Below are 15,052 nucleotides of genomic sequence, written 5' to 3'. Positions count from 1 at the left end.
CTGTACCTATGGTGTAGATTAGACCAAGAATTTTTTAAGTAAATGAAAGTTTATTGCATATTGGCATTGCTAAATTGATGCCATAAACGGCCCAACTGTTTATCTAATGACAACAGACTGCTGTGGAGTTTTTAGAATAGCTTGGCATTTTTATATTGTGAGGCCTCATGCACATATTTTGTGAATTTCACATGGGCCCATTTTATTTCTATGGGACTGCAAAAACACAGCTAACACACACACAGATGCCATCCATGTACTGTCCGCATCTGTATGTCTAGTTACCCCACAAATTTTAGAACATGTCCTATTCTTGGCCATTTTGTGGCCAAGCATAGCCATTTCTATTAATGAGACTGAGAAAAATGTGGACTGTACAAAGAAAGTATCTGTATTTTGTGGATTTATGGTCAGCAAAACAGATACAGTTGTGCACATGTAGGCTAAGGGTACGTTCACACTGGTGTTAAAGTTTTCCGGTATTGAGTTCTGTCCTAGGGGCTCAATACCAGAAAAAAACTCACTAATGCATTCTGAAGGGAAAGCATTCCGTTCAGTAAGCATCAGGATGTCTTCAGTTCAGTCACTCTTACAGTATTTGGCCTGAGAAAAAACTGCAGCTGGATCCGGTACCAAGTGTTCCGGAAAAATAGATCCGGTTTTCCAGTCTGCGCATGCGCAGACCTTTAAAAAGCAGGCCTTTAAAAATGTGAAAAAAATAAATACTGGGTCCGTTTTTTCCAGATGACACCAGAGAGATGGATCCGGTATTTCAATGCATTTGTCAGACGGATCCTCATCCGGATTTGGAAACAAATGCTATCCATTTGCACACGGATTTCCAGATCCGGCAGACAGTTCCGGCAATGGAACTGCCTGCCGGATTCCTCTAACGCTAGTGTGAAAGTGCCCTAATACTTTTTTGTATAGTATAAAAAATTCCATAGTAAAACATTATAAACAAATACATTTGTACCCCTTCCCTTGCAGATTGTAAGCCCTCGTGGGCAGGTCCTCTCTCTTTCTGTAAGAGTCTCTCATTCATTTAGTTCAGGTTAGTTGTACTTTTAAAATGTTATGCTATGTATTGAAACCATTTGCCTATGTACAACTCCTAGGAAATAATGGTTCTTTAAAATAATAATAATGATAACACGTTTCATCATCAGTTTGGATCATACAAAATCAATTATATCATTTACAGACTAATCATAATCCCTTTATTTATTAAGAACTATCAGCCCAGGAATGAGAACTAAGAAGTTAGTGTGAAATCAGTATACTAAATTAAGTAAGCATTATAAATGCCATCCTGATTGGCAGCATGAAAACGGTTAACTGAAAAAAGTAATATTATAAAAATTCAACTTTTACTGAACTGTTTTTTCAAATCCCTATTTGAAACAATGAAGAACAGTGAAATGCTCCTCAAACATTACTAAGATATCATCAGAAGAATTTTTATATGAAAGTTCGATAATAAATCTCCCTGTAAGAATCAAGGGTTTTACAGTGGAGATAAGTATACCTCTACAGCAGATTTACGTCTATTTACATGATATCTTTGAAGTGGCATAAATCATGTAAAATGAGGCTCCATCTCCATGTTCAGATCATGGGAAGAAATCACAGTGACCTTATAGTTATCAGGGGCTGATTTTATGAGGTGAGATCATTTTAGCAAAAATCATTTTATTAATTTTATTCTATGTAATAGTAGAATATAACCAGTAAAATCTTGGGGATAAATGACTTTTAAGTCCATAAAAATATAATAGGGTTAATAAAATAAATCTAAATCAACTAGTAAAGTAATTTATACAAATGAAATATTTAAATACAAAATAAAATGTAGAAAATACAGTAAAGAAGCACACTTAGAAGGAAAATATCAGGAAGTTGCTGCAAAATACATAAAACAAAAATAGAAGTGTTTGCTTTAGAGCAGTGCTTTCCAAACTTTTTTTCTTCATCACCCAAAACCACTTATCAAAAAGTCTTTAACCCAATGTAGGTAAGATCAATAACTGTACAAGCATCATCTCTTCATCAGCATGCTCATGATTTTATAAAAACAATGAATGATCTTTATGTCCCATTGGCAATTTTATCAGTGTTCATCTTCTAAGGATTATATTTCGAACATATTTTAGTATACGTGGCAGTCTAAATAATGTTCGGTTCATGTGGTATTACTCAAAGAAAAAAGACTTTTACCCAATTATGGGCAATTTAACAAAGGTTTGTGAAACCTTTATTTAAAGACTACATATATCCGTACTATATACAGTATTATTTTCAAGACTTGGCATTGACACGTTTTCATATTATTTTCAAGAAGAAATCCAGCATTAGATTGCACATATCGGAATTATTCCTCACATCCATCGTCAAGCGACAGGTATCAGTTAAAGCTTAATAAACAGGTCATAGTTTGCCAATGGGTGAATTATATCCAAAACCATTAACCACTAAGGTACTTGTTATCCTAAGCTATTGGTTTCAAGGTGAAAGGACCTTAGCTAGAGTATAGCAAACAGTTGTCTTCTACTAGGAGACAAGGAGAATAGTGGCAGTACTTTTTTTGAAGGCCAGTCTAAAACTAAGAAGAAAGACCCAAAATGGGACATAATAGACACAGAATTGGACCTGGATCCTATAAGATGTACTATTAGACAAGAGGCAGCATAGTACTGTAGTTACAAAACTGGGTTCAAATCTGACCGGAGCAACATCTACATAGTGTAATATGTTCTCCGTATTCTTGAATAGGTTTCCTCAGAGTCTTCTAGTTTACATGGCACCCTAAAACATACAGTGCTGAGTTGTTAACTGGCTTCCTATGAAATTGTCCCTAGTGTGTGACGGAAATAAGAACAGGATTGATGAGAATTATTGCAATCTATGCACAGCACTGAGGAATATGTTGTCGATATATGAGCAATGGCAATAAAAAAAAAAATAATACATGATAAATGAAACAGTTCATTAAAACTTCAAATATGTGCCCAAGGGCCATTTCTCATGACTTTGTATGCATTCCCGATAATTGGCCTATGTAAAGGTCCTGCCATGCACCCTATTAACCAGCAAATGCTTGTTTGTCAGGCGATCACTAGTGATGGGCGCGAATATTCGAATTGTGAATATCAATGGCGAATATCGCCACTTTGAGAATTTGCAAAGATTTAGAATATAGTGCTATATATTCGTATTCGCAAATATTCTAGATTTTTGTTCTTCTGAACCCATGATCCCTCCCTGCTTCTTGCTTGTGGGCCAATGAGAAGGCTGCAATGTCTTTGTCTGAGCTTAGCAACATTCCTAGCAACCAATAAGTAATTTGCCTACCCCTTACTATATAAGAACCTCCCCAGCAGTCATTTTCTACAGTTTTTTGTAGTTCTGAGAGAGACAGCAGTGTTATTGCTGTGCTCTGTGCTTTGCTGTGTCATTACATTAGATAGTTAGATAGCTTATATATATATATATATAATACAGATAGTTAGTTGGAGATAGTCAGTGTAGGTTAGATAGTGATATAGTGTAGCTGTTCCAGTGCAGGGTGTTAGGTAGTGTGATAGGTTCTGCTGTCCGTACATACATGCTACATACATAGTGCTGTGATGTCACAAGTTCACAACAATACTTAGTGCAACAATCACTAATATGTAGTCAGACCTGCTAAAATGTGAAGTTGCACGTATTGCACCAAAATATGCGCATCATTAATTGCTGATTTGGGCAATCGCTAATATATTGGAGCACTGTATCTGCATATAAAGCTATTGTAATGTTCTGCCGTGCCAACCATTTTCTCCAGTCTCAGGAAACTTCTAGCAGCTTGAAAAATGTAGCAACAGTGACCCACGTCTGTATTGCGCGTGCAATATGTGAATTTTACATTGCCGATTTTCGCAATCAAGAAAATAATGGCAAATTCTCGAATTAGCGAATTTATGACGAATATTTGCCCAAATATTCGTGAAATATCGCAAATTCGAATATTGCTTCTGCCGCTCATCACTAATGATCACATCTTTTATGTGGCTCCTAAAATCATCACTTGTTGATAGCACATTGCCCCATGTAAACAGTGCTGCTGACAATATGCAATCTGAATGGGGGCACAAATGACCACATTCCCCCATTCATTTGGCACCAGGCCATGTAAAAAGCCCTTTAAAACGAGTGACAATTGACTTATATATGATTATTTGGTGTATTTGGTGCTCATTAGTGACTGAACATCAGCCTATGTAACAAGACTCTAACTCACTTTTTTTTATTACTGATATGCCTTCAATTAATAACTTCTGTGCATAATCAATGTTATGTTTAAAATGACCCTGCAGATATTAATGGAAAATCTGACAAGCTGCAGAGGCAATTCAGATTCCCGGTGGTTTCCGTCTGCTCAGTCAACAGGCTAAAGATGGCAGTGTGTAGTCTGCACATAGGGTTCTCACTACACACTTCTGTTGATATAAAAGGAGGGAAACCATGAGGAATTTGAGTGACCTATAACGAAAAAGAGCTATATTCAAGGGAGCCCTTACAATGAAGCTTAGGCTTTGTAGAGGATCTAGCACTTCTCCTGTCACGTCTGTCTTAGCAAATATATCAATTTTTCCTAAAATAACAATTTTGGAGAATCTTTTCTTAGATCTTCTCTACGCCATGCTGTTTCTCTGCTATCACTGCTATACAATTATAATAAATCGACAACTGGCTGTATTGGAAGTATGTCTTACACTGACCAATCTGAGTTGCCAATATCAGACTGTGTGGGGACACACCCCTTTAAAAAGGGGAATGGTAAAGGCCCAATTGCCAGGTCAATTATTGGGAGTGTTCATAGGAATGTTTATTCCCAATAATTGGCTTGTATAATTGAGTTGCCAATAAGCCACTGAATAAGCAAATTCTTGTTTATCGGCTGATAGATATCTTTCATCAGAATGAAAAATGCCTGATTATTGGCAGCACATCTCTCTGTGCAATCAGGAATGTGCTGCTGGTAATGAATAGAACAGAATGAGGGAGGAAGGACTGCGGTATTAATAGTTCGTCCCACATTCAGTTTGCAATCAGGCCCATGCAAACAAGTGCCGATGAATGTTTTATCAGGCAGCCTAATAGAGCCCTAATACTCAGTTGTGAATTTATTCATATATTCAATTTATTCAATATTTGGGAGAAAATAACAGGGGAACAGCACAATGCACAATTCTGAGAATAGGCCTTGATAATTGTTATAGGGTATACAAGCATTTACTAAAGCAGATATGTCAGGACACTTTTTAAGAAGATATTTTAGTTTATTGGAAAATGTATAAGCTTCAGTCCAGACCCAGATAGAAAAAAAAACATTAAAACTATCATAGTCCACTTTATAGTTATGCCACATGTGTCTGTCCCACAACTTATTTATGAATAATCCCATAAGTGTAAAGTGCTATATGCTTCTTACATTAGCAAACATATGACATAAAACATCAGAGACACATAAAACTGCTTAGGGGGCATCATTAAATCTGAAAAACATCTGCTCTTGAGGGTCATCACAGTTGACCATTTGGTTCAAGAAAAATTCTACTCATAATGAGCATAAAATGTTTGTGAATCAAGACTATTTTCTCCTTTTCAACCTTACATTCCATACTCCAAAAACCTCTAAATTTTGAAACAAACAAAAACATCCAAATTTTGTATTATATTTTATTTAACTAATATTGTTTTCTACTCCTTTGTTGGAGAAACTATTGGCAGTGAGAATTCATCTAAGTTATAACTGCTATTAAATCAGACTGCTTATATATGAGGCCTACCAAAAACAACTATGGAGCTTTAGAGGTCTTATTGGTAATAGTTGTAGGTTGTCACTGACAAGATGGCCTTCTTAAGACCAAAGCTCATCATAATCCACAGGTGTCAGAGTCTCAGCCAAACCATCTGAATTCATTGATGGCATCAACCACCATTTCAGGTATCTTTTTATTTTCTATTTACTAATGTTTAAGAACATATTTCCAAGGCTTTCGATATAGTAACCTACTCAAAGTTATTCTATTCAAAGAAATGCCATGAATCCATAGCATGGACACCCTACCAAGAAATAGGATATCACCAGATAGCTACAGTATTAGATAGACCATAATACATAGTTTTAATAACTTTTGACGTGTTATCTGTCAGTGATTTCTACTGGACTTAAAACATTTTTCTCTAAAATACATAACCTTGTTTTTAATATGTCATGCTATTAAAAGCACACACCTTAGGGTATTTACATTATAATCATTTTATTATTTACCTTTGAAGTTGAAAGAACCCCCCCCCCCCTAAAAAAAACTTCTGTCATTTGTAAATGCAATAGTCAGAGGCCACTTACCTTCTGTGCCATTTGGTGTCATGGAATTGTTGTTTATGTGAGAGTTATCAAGGCTTGTCCCACTGGGAGAATCACTGCTGCCACTAAGTCGACTATGAGGACTAGCTAGATCCTGCATTTCCATAGACCTGAAAGGAAGCCAATTTCAGCCATGAATACAATGGACAGCTATCATAGCTAATCCACCTCCCCCTACTCCACCACAGAAACAATCTACCAGTGCACTGCTGTACCATATGTTCTAGGCTCCATAGCATAAGAAACGCAGACTGCTGCCTGTGCTTTAACAGTAATCAACTAGGAATTTTCTATTGTGAAGAATGAAATTTAAGAGCACTTGGTGAAGTCGAAAACATATCTTACATATAATAATGCAAAACATTATTAATATATTAGTCAATATTATCGTACTATGATGATTGCTTCTTGTGTATTATTATTAGTAATAATAATAATAATATTTAGATTATTGTGTATACATTGTGGCTACAAAGGAATACTTTTTATTAGTATGACATAGATTGTATTTGCATTGTGCCTGTGTTATAATACTATACTTGTTGTAGCACACTGTACACTATGGCCCATGATATTAGCACTGTTAAATACCAATATGTCCAAGGGGTCAGCTGCTGTGACCAGCGGGACTGTGCCCATTCAATATGGTATTGTATTAACCCCCCTCCTGCTTTTCAATATAGATAATTATCAGCATTATCAGCCCATTAGTGCAAACAGCTTACTGTCATTGAATTAGCCCTCAGCACTCACAAGCTGCCATGATTTATCATCCAATTGTGTTTTAAAGGGTCTACAAACACTTGAAGCTATTGATGTAGCCTGCAGTCCTGTGACAGCAAATGGGGTATTCATGATGCACATGTTTACTCTGGCAAACTAGTTAATTGTTCCTCTGTTTCCGCTGAAACAAATGCAGCATTAAAACATTTATTATGTCTGCTCAGTTGTTTGCTTTGTGGATTATATAAAGCGTGGCCAATTCAAAAGGGATAAGACCAACATACAGTGAGTCCATACAACTATTTTACTCCAGCGCTGTAGCTCAGCTGTCACTGAGGCAATGAGACCGCATCACAATAAGTTGCAGCACAAAGCGCTTTAGACTTTCTGCACGATTCCGCGTTAACAAAATGGTTAAAAAATAAATAATAGTTTAATTTTTCAACCTAGAGGCAAAGAGTGGACTTATCTAGTTTTTGTCACTTATATATATATATATATATATATATATATATATATATAATTATTATTATTAATAATAATAATACACATCTGTGTGAAATAAATCAGATGATGGATCCTTGGGCAGTTTAAAAAATGTTTTACAAAGTTACGTACTGATTATAGAAGTGATATGTCAGCCTCAATGTAACAGCAGTGCCTAAACGTGAGGCTAATATTAAAAATTAGTTACACGTATTTTATGTGAAGCATGGTTCAGATTTTTGGGGAAAACTAAGAATTCATAGACTCACGTTAGACATACAATTGGTGAAAATAAATTTTTATTAACACCATAGACTATACAAAACCATTTCCAATTTTTATCTATCTCATATGTATCTGTATGTATATATATATATATATATATATATATATATACAAGATAATATCATAATTGAAGCAAATTGCATACAAATCAGATCAACCAGAGGCTTCATGTATTAAAAGGAGATAACGCAAACAGTAAACTTTTAAAAATGGAAGAAAACCAAAATGATTCTTACCTTTGATAAGGGAAAACAGCAACATCTGACCTGATATAAACCAGCTTTCTTTATACCTAGAAGTCACAATATACAAGTGGCGTTATTATAATATCCACCTCCAGCCTGAGTTTGCAGTCACGGTTGAGTCTCACTAGACTGATACTAGACAGAAGCTACACATAGAAGAAGACACTGTGGCAGTAGAGTCATTTTGTCTTCATGTTAGAAGTCAGAAGTGTGGATTCTCCCTGCTGTACCCCTCCTCTTTCTCCCCGTCAGGGGGAAGGCGGCCAAATGGCAGGGATAGTGATTCATCATTGGTCTATGACAGCTGCAAAATGGATTACCCCTCCCCCAATCAACATGCAAAGCAGTTTTTCTAAGGTAGCTAGGACAAGGTGCATGGAGAAGGTAGCTATTAACAATAACCATGCTCAACAGAAGTAGATGAAGCATTAAACCAAGAGCAGCATCCTTGAAGTACATCTCATCTCTTGCGATCATTGTAATCTATATCCCCTTTAGACACTTTTAACTCTTGACAGTTTCCTAATTTTATCATCTGGACTTCTTGTTTGTAGCCAATTAAAAAACAAAAAGGTGGAGGCCAATTTCCAGGTTTTCTAAGGGGGAAATGGAGGAACGGGGATGCAATTTGTGATGTGATTCTACAGTCCTTCTATTTTTCTCGCCCTAATTGGGCAAACCTGAAAACCGCACATGAGGTAAACAGCGAAATGCAATGTAAACAGCCGTAGATTTGTATGTTGTTTAATCAGCGCTTGCCTTAGAAAACCCATAGACTTCGGCTTCATTCACAGGAGACAGGATGACTCAATCTCTGTATTTGTATAAGTGAGTTTGCAATTTGTATGTGTATAATAGAGAGCGAGGCTTCCTTTCTCTCTTTTGTATGTGATATTGTGGATCTCACGCATATTACCTTTATCTTGGATGGAGAGTGGATCTTGGGTGAGTTTGGTGGGTAGGTTTGGGAGATCAGTAGCTTGTTGATCAGATGCATTACTGCAGGCAGTGTATACAGAAAACAGGTGATAAGGACCAAGGTGTAGAAAGACTTCTGGCTCAGGAGGCACAAACAAACTGTTCATAGGTAACAGGAATGTATTGTGTACGGGCCTGCACCCAGAAACTTTGATGTGTGCCTCCATTCATTCTAAACTGACGGCTCTTTGATGCTTTTAGCACAAAAGGTAGAGATGAGGTATTTTAAGTGCAATATAGTCTGTCAAGAAATTTTCACTTTTCTTGACCCAATGCTAATGTATATATATATATATCTATATCTCTCTCTCTATATATATATATATATATATAATATTTTTTTTAATTGTTCTTTTTACACAAGAATTGCCAGTTTGAGATTTTTTTTTATATTCCACTAACATTATCCATACCCTCTCGCTTGAGAATATAATATAATAAGGGTTGAGCGAAGCAACGTATCCGAAGTGGACTTCGATCCGAATTTCAGGGAAAATTTGTTTCGCCGTGAAGCCCAATTTTTCTTGTGCTTCGTGGTAACATATCAATTTTCCCTGACATAGCGATAAAAAAGTAAAAATCATACTTATCTCATCCATATGAGCGTGAAGTGGCTGCCGCTGTGGCTATCTTGATTAAAGATCCTGTGTGAAATCTTGTGCGCGGTGATGCATGACATCACCACGCCTGCCAGTAGGATGATGTCATCGCACACTGCATGAGATTTTGAGCGGGATCTTCAATCGAGATGGCCACAGCAGCCTCTTTGCACTGAACTGGATAAGGTGAGTATTATTTTTTATTTTTTTTACTGATTAAACCCTGAAAGCCCTCATTTTTCATCTCACATGCCGCGATCAGTGATGAACGCGGCATCTGAGGGGTTCAATGATGGGTGCAGCACAATCGTTGCTCCACGTCATTGAGCCGGCTACTTACAAAGAAATGCTCATTTCTGTGCGAAATTTGGCGAAGCAGCTGAATCAAATTTTTGTAAAGATCGCTCATTACTACATATAATATTTCTTACATATAACATAAATTAGCCATACCCCCTCAGTCTCTGAAATCTATTCTTTTAGGCGTGTGTACAATAGATGGGCATGTAAAGGTAAGTAGATTGAATCACTAAAGTTTATTGTATGAAATAAATGTTGTGTGTATAGTGATAGACGGACGAGTAGATATAGATAGATGTCATGTCAGATGTTTTATATCCATTTTGGTTTATTTCCATTTCAAAACTTTACTGTTAATAGTGATTTGTGTGGTCCGCTTTTAATATATAAAGCCTTGGATTAATCTGATCTGTATGGAATTTGATTCAATTATTATATTACCTTCTGTAAGTAATGTAAATAGATAGATTGTTTTCTAGGTAGACAGATCAACTAGGCCTGTGAATTTAACCCATACATACATATATTGGTTGATAAAGAAAGAGAAAAAAAAGTAAGACACATGATAAATAGCAGATGTCTAGATAGATAGTGATATATTGATAGGTAGATAGAAAGATAGATAGATAGATAGATAGATAGATAGATAGATAGATACATAGATATAGAAGCATATCTATAGATAGATATATAATTTCAAAGCTAATAGACAGACATATTAGACAGATTAGATAGACAGATAGATAGTTAGACAGACAAAGATAGATAGATGGATATCAGATGAATAGACCTAGCCTTATCATATAGGCCTATTAATTTAGCCTATATAGAATATGCGTGGTTACTGAGCCAGCTAGATAGATAGATAGATAGGTAGATGGATATATAGTAGATAGATAGATAGATAACAGATGAATAGACCTAGGCTTATCATAGAGGCCTATTCATTTAGCCTATATAGAATATGTTTTGATAGCTAGCCAGCTAAATAGATGAATGGATAGATAGATAGATAGATAGATAGATAGATAGATAGATAGATAGATAGATAGCAGATTGATTGACCTAGGCCTGTAAATTCCTTTAACCTATATTGAACATGGATAGATAGATAGATAGATAGATAGATAGATAGTAGATAGATAGATAAATAGATAACAGATGAATAGACCTAGGCTTATCATAGAGGCCTATTCATTTAGCCCATATAGAATATGTGTTGATAGCTAGCCAGCTAAATAGATGGATAGATAGATAGATAGATAGATAGATAGATAGATAGATAGCAGATTGATTGACCTAGGCCTGTAAATTCCTTTAACCTATATTGAACGTGGATAGATAGATAGATAGATAGATTATAATAGATTGTTGAATAGAAAAATAGATTTAATATTCACTCATTTCAATTATATGCATGACAGTACTAAGCCAAATTTACAAATACAAAAACACATTGAGCCATTCCTGTATACATGTGAATATTTTCTGGAAGAAAACACGACATCCTAGTGTGTTTCAATGAGTATTTAAACCATGTGTTCCGTGTTACCAGATTAAGAAGAAATGACTCCTTAATCAAAATAACTTTAAGACAACTAATCCTCACTTAGGCTGGTCAGCTGAATCCACATAGTGGCCCAGAGAAAATAAATGGACTCTTAAGAATGTAAAGGCAGACAACAATTAGACACAGATGTGAGTAAAATTAGTTACAGTTTACAAAATGCTACACTTCACATGCTCACACCCCCCTTCATACCCCTTCATACTCTCTCTGTTCCTGTTAAAAAATTATGATGTTGAAGAGGGGGGTAGAAATGTGGACAGGGAAAATTCATCTCTGGGTAGTGCTGACATGTATTTTTTCACCACTGTATGTGTTATTCTAAAGTGATCCCACTCTTATTGCTTGATAAGTGATAGACATATGGACCGTTTCCATTATACAAGAAATCTGCGTGAGCGAAAAAGCTTACAGCCTGAAAAAGCCCTAATCTAAGCAGCTCCAGCTCCTTTATATGGGGACTGCATTTAGTGCTAGCGTCAGCATGCAGCCTCTGACACAGGGCATCAGGAGCACAATCCTCGGATGTAAATTTAGGACCAGCAAATTCGAGTACTGATTAGTTAATGAGGTAGTTAAGTCGCCTGTTTCTACTAATTAAACTCATAATTCTTCACAGATGGAAATTTCTCTGATTGGCTGACAGAATCATTTTTGTTAACCTCTATAAGGCTGGGAAGAATTAAAGGGGTGTTCCGAGGCCCTGTGGGGATGGAGGGGTTAAACTTTGCCTGGTATTCCACCAATCCATTGAATAGCCACATTAAATCTGTTAATACCATGCACTTCAACCTCCAAAAAATTATTTCCAGAAGGCAGACTTGCTACGCGAGATCATCAAACAAGGCTTTAGGTTCACATTTTCTCACATTTTCCCTACCACAGAGCTCAGGATGCGGAGGAGAATTCATGACTTTACAGTGTTTATTATACTTAGCAAAATTATAAAATCAAAAGCGTCTGACAGCAAAACTCCGGATCGGGCCAAAAAAGGAAAAAAAAACTTAATAACGTTCTGTGAAACGTAAACTGTAAATGGGAGAGGATTTGAAATTTCAAAGCAAAAGCAGAATCTACGCAAATTATGGGGTTTGAAGCCTTGTATTTTTTGCTTACTTCCAGCATTTTTTTATTTTTTCAAATAAAATGACTATAATTTGAAATATTTCTTTTTTCCAAATGCGAGGACAGTTTCAAAATGGAAGCAGCAGTCTTATCAAAATAAATGCAGCTGACGTAAAAAAAATTTTTTTTTGTCGAGTTGTATTTTTAATCTTTCCAAAGAAAACAGGCCATTTTCTGTACTTAGTGTTTATATAATCATGTCATTAAAAAAAAATCTGCTTACAAAGATTGGCATTCATGATGTTATCATTTTGAATAAAATATCTATTTATTCAATTAGAATTTTTTTTTTATTAAATACAAATTGTAATACATTTTAATATGTTGATCTGTCTATATATTATGGCATATTTTATGTAAATAATGAAAAAAAATAATTATTATCTGTGAAGTTACTTTATAATGATGATGTTTATTGCAAATATTTATTGTTAGAATAATAATAAACATAACTGCTACTGTCAATATTGTTATAGTTGTCTTATAGAAAATTCATCTATATTGACTTTGGTCTTAATAATGGGAAATAAAAATGTAGGCCTCTTTTTTGATTTTCTGTATTTAGAAGTAAAACACTTACACTTTTTAAAGTTTTGTTAGTTTTTACTTAAAATTATGAAAATAACAATAATAATAATAATAATAATAATAATACATGCCTATAAAAACTAGAGGAAAAAACTAAATATCTAGAAATAATGCTATTTATTTCACTGCAGCAACTGGTATCATATATGTATTTATTTTCTGTACACTGTATACATGAATTTTTTTTAAAGAAAATTTGTAAAAATAAATGACCTATTTATTTCTGTTTAGCTTTGCTTATTTATATACAATGGTCGAACTTGAAAAATTTTCATTTGAAATTGATCAAAAAGTTGCTACTAAAATCTATACTCACAGTAGTTTGGGAAGCCGTTCAGGGCTGTCTTCAGTTTCTCTCCCACACAATTCTTATAAAAGGAGATTCCAGGATAAAATAGAGCAAAGTTTTATTTTGCACTGTCTTGGAGTGAACATCAGAGCTCAGAGAATCCTTCTTTCCGGAGAGTGAAACCAGAAGAAAATAGTTCAAAATCCTGATTAAAGTCCCACGGACTGAAGCCGAGCTGCTGTGAGAGAAAGAATTAGGGAATGGAGCTTCCACATGGAGGTTGGAAGCAGGGGCTGGCAGCCTGCTTGTTGCACTGCAGCACTGAGCCTCTGGCCATCACACTGCACACTCAAGTCAGTTTCTTCCTCTGTAAATAAGATAAAATCTCAGATCCTTAGACAAAGAATCCTCTTCCCTCCTATTTGTTTGGTTTCTCAAGTAGATCTGCCCATGTAGCCGGAGGGCTTTTTTTTCTCCTTTTGGAAGGCAAACCACACCAATTCCCTTGTTCAGATCTTAGCGGTTGAAATATAACAATTGGACAGAGTGGTGGTGTGCTGGAGCTCTCTGAGTCAACCTTGGAGCTTCAGAAAATTGTATTATGTAAATGAATCCATAGCTGTGTCTCAGTATACAGCTGCGTGTAAAAAAACAAAACAAAAAAAAACACCTAGGCAAAGAAGCCTGTCAACATGTTATGAACTTCTGCTGTGGCTTCCAAATAAGGTTGCGTTAAGAAACTACACCTCATCAAATGTAGACCCTAGTAAACACATAGATAGATAAATAGATAGATAGATAGTCATATGTTGATGTCTTCAGTTCTTTGCCTGTAAATACAATCTAGCCAACTAATAAAACACCCCATTATTACCATTATCCAAGTAAACACCACAGAAAGAGCCCCCTCCTCCTACTTCCAAACGATGTAAACTTATGGTGATGCTTGATTGTTCACTAAAACAATCAAACTGAGCTGTGCAATGTGTTGGCACATTATAAATAAAATACAATGATAAAATTTGCAAGAAAAAAAAAACGAAGTGAGAATGTATGACAGATGTGATCATGAAATATGACTCTGGACTTGGCTGTCTGGTGGAGTGTTTTTCTCACTTGTCCCAAACAGACTACTACTCTGAATAAGGCACACACATTATATAAATATATTCATTATATATATATATATATATATATATATATATATATATATATTTAATATTATATAAAACATATCATTAAAGAAATCATCTGCATATCATCTGCACTTTCACATACACTTTCACTGCTGTCTGCTTTTGATAATGGGGATTCTATGAAAATAGTAACGGATGCCAGCCATTCACTAAAAATAGCATAAGTACTGCAAAAGCTTATGTACAGTACACAGTCAACAAGTTACAGGAGATGTACAGCTGCTAAACATGCTGCTCACTTAGGAATATTGCTGTGTGT

General features: G+C 35.4%; 1 protein-coding gene across 8 annotated transcripts in view; it reads right to left on the bottom strand.

The window, feature by feature from the left end:
* EYA1 (EYA transcriptional coactivator and phosphatase 1) overlaps positions 1 to 14,485 on the bottom strand; it is a 101,464-nt gene extending 86,979 nt beyond the window's left edge. For 4 of the 8 annotated variants that reach the window (XM_044294518.1, XM_044294519.1, XM_044294520.1 and 1 more), the window contains exons 1-2: positions 8,143 to 8,361; positions 6,395 to 6,522 (exon numbers count right to left, since the gene is read on the bottom strand). In XM_044294518.1, coding sequence (XP_044150453.1) covers positions 6,395 to 6,518 — 124 coding nt within the window. In that variant the 5' untranslated portion in view covers positions 6,519 to 6,522; positions 8,143 to 8,361. Of the gene's footprint in view, positions 1 to 6,394; positions 6,523 to 8,142; positions 8,362 to 13,624 lie in introns of those variants that run through there. The other 4 variants (XM_044294515.1, XM_044294516.1, XM_044294517.1 and 1 more) reach the window with 4 other exon arrangements.
* Positions 14,486 to 15,052: the final 567 nt, after the last annotated feature.

This window comes from Bufo gargarizans, chromosome 5, assembly GCF_014858855.1.
Source record: "Bufo gargarizans isolate SCDJY-AF-19 chromosome 5, ASM1485885v1, whole genome shotgun sequence".
NCBI classification, from domain to species: Eukaryota; Metazoa; Chordata; class Amphibia; order Anura; family Bufonidae; genus Bufo; species Bufo gargarizans.
Note: the sequence above shows the minus strand (reverse complement) of the source record. Positions and strands in the feature narration are given on the sequence as shown.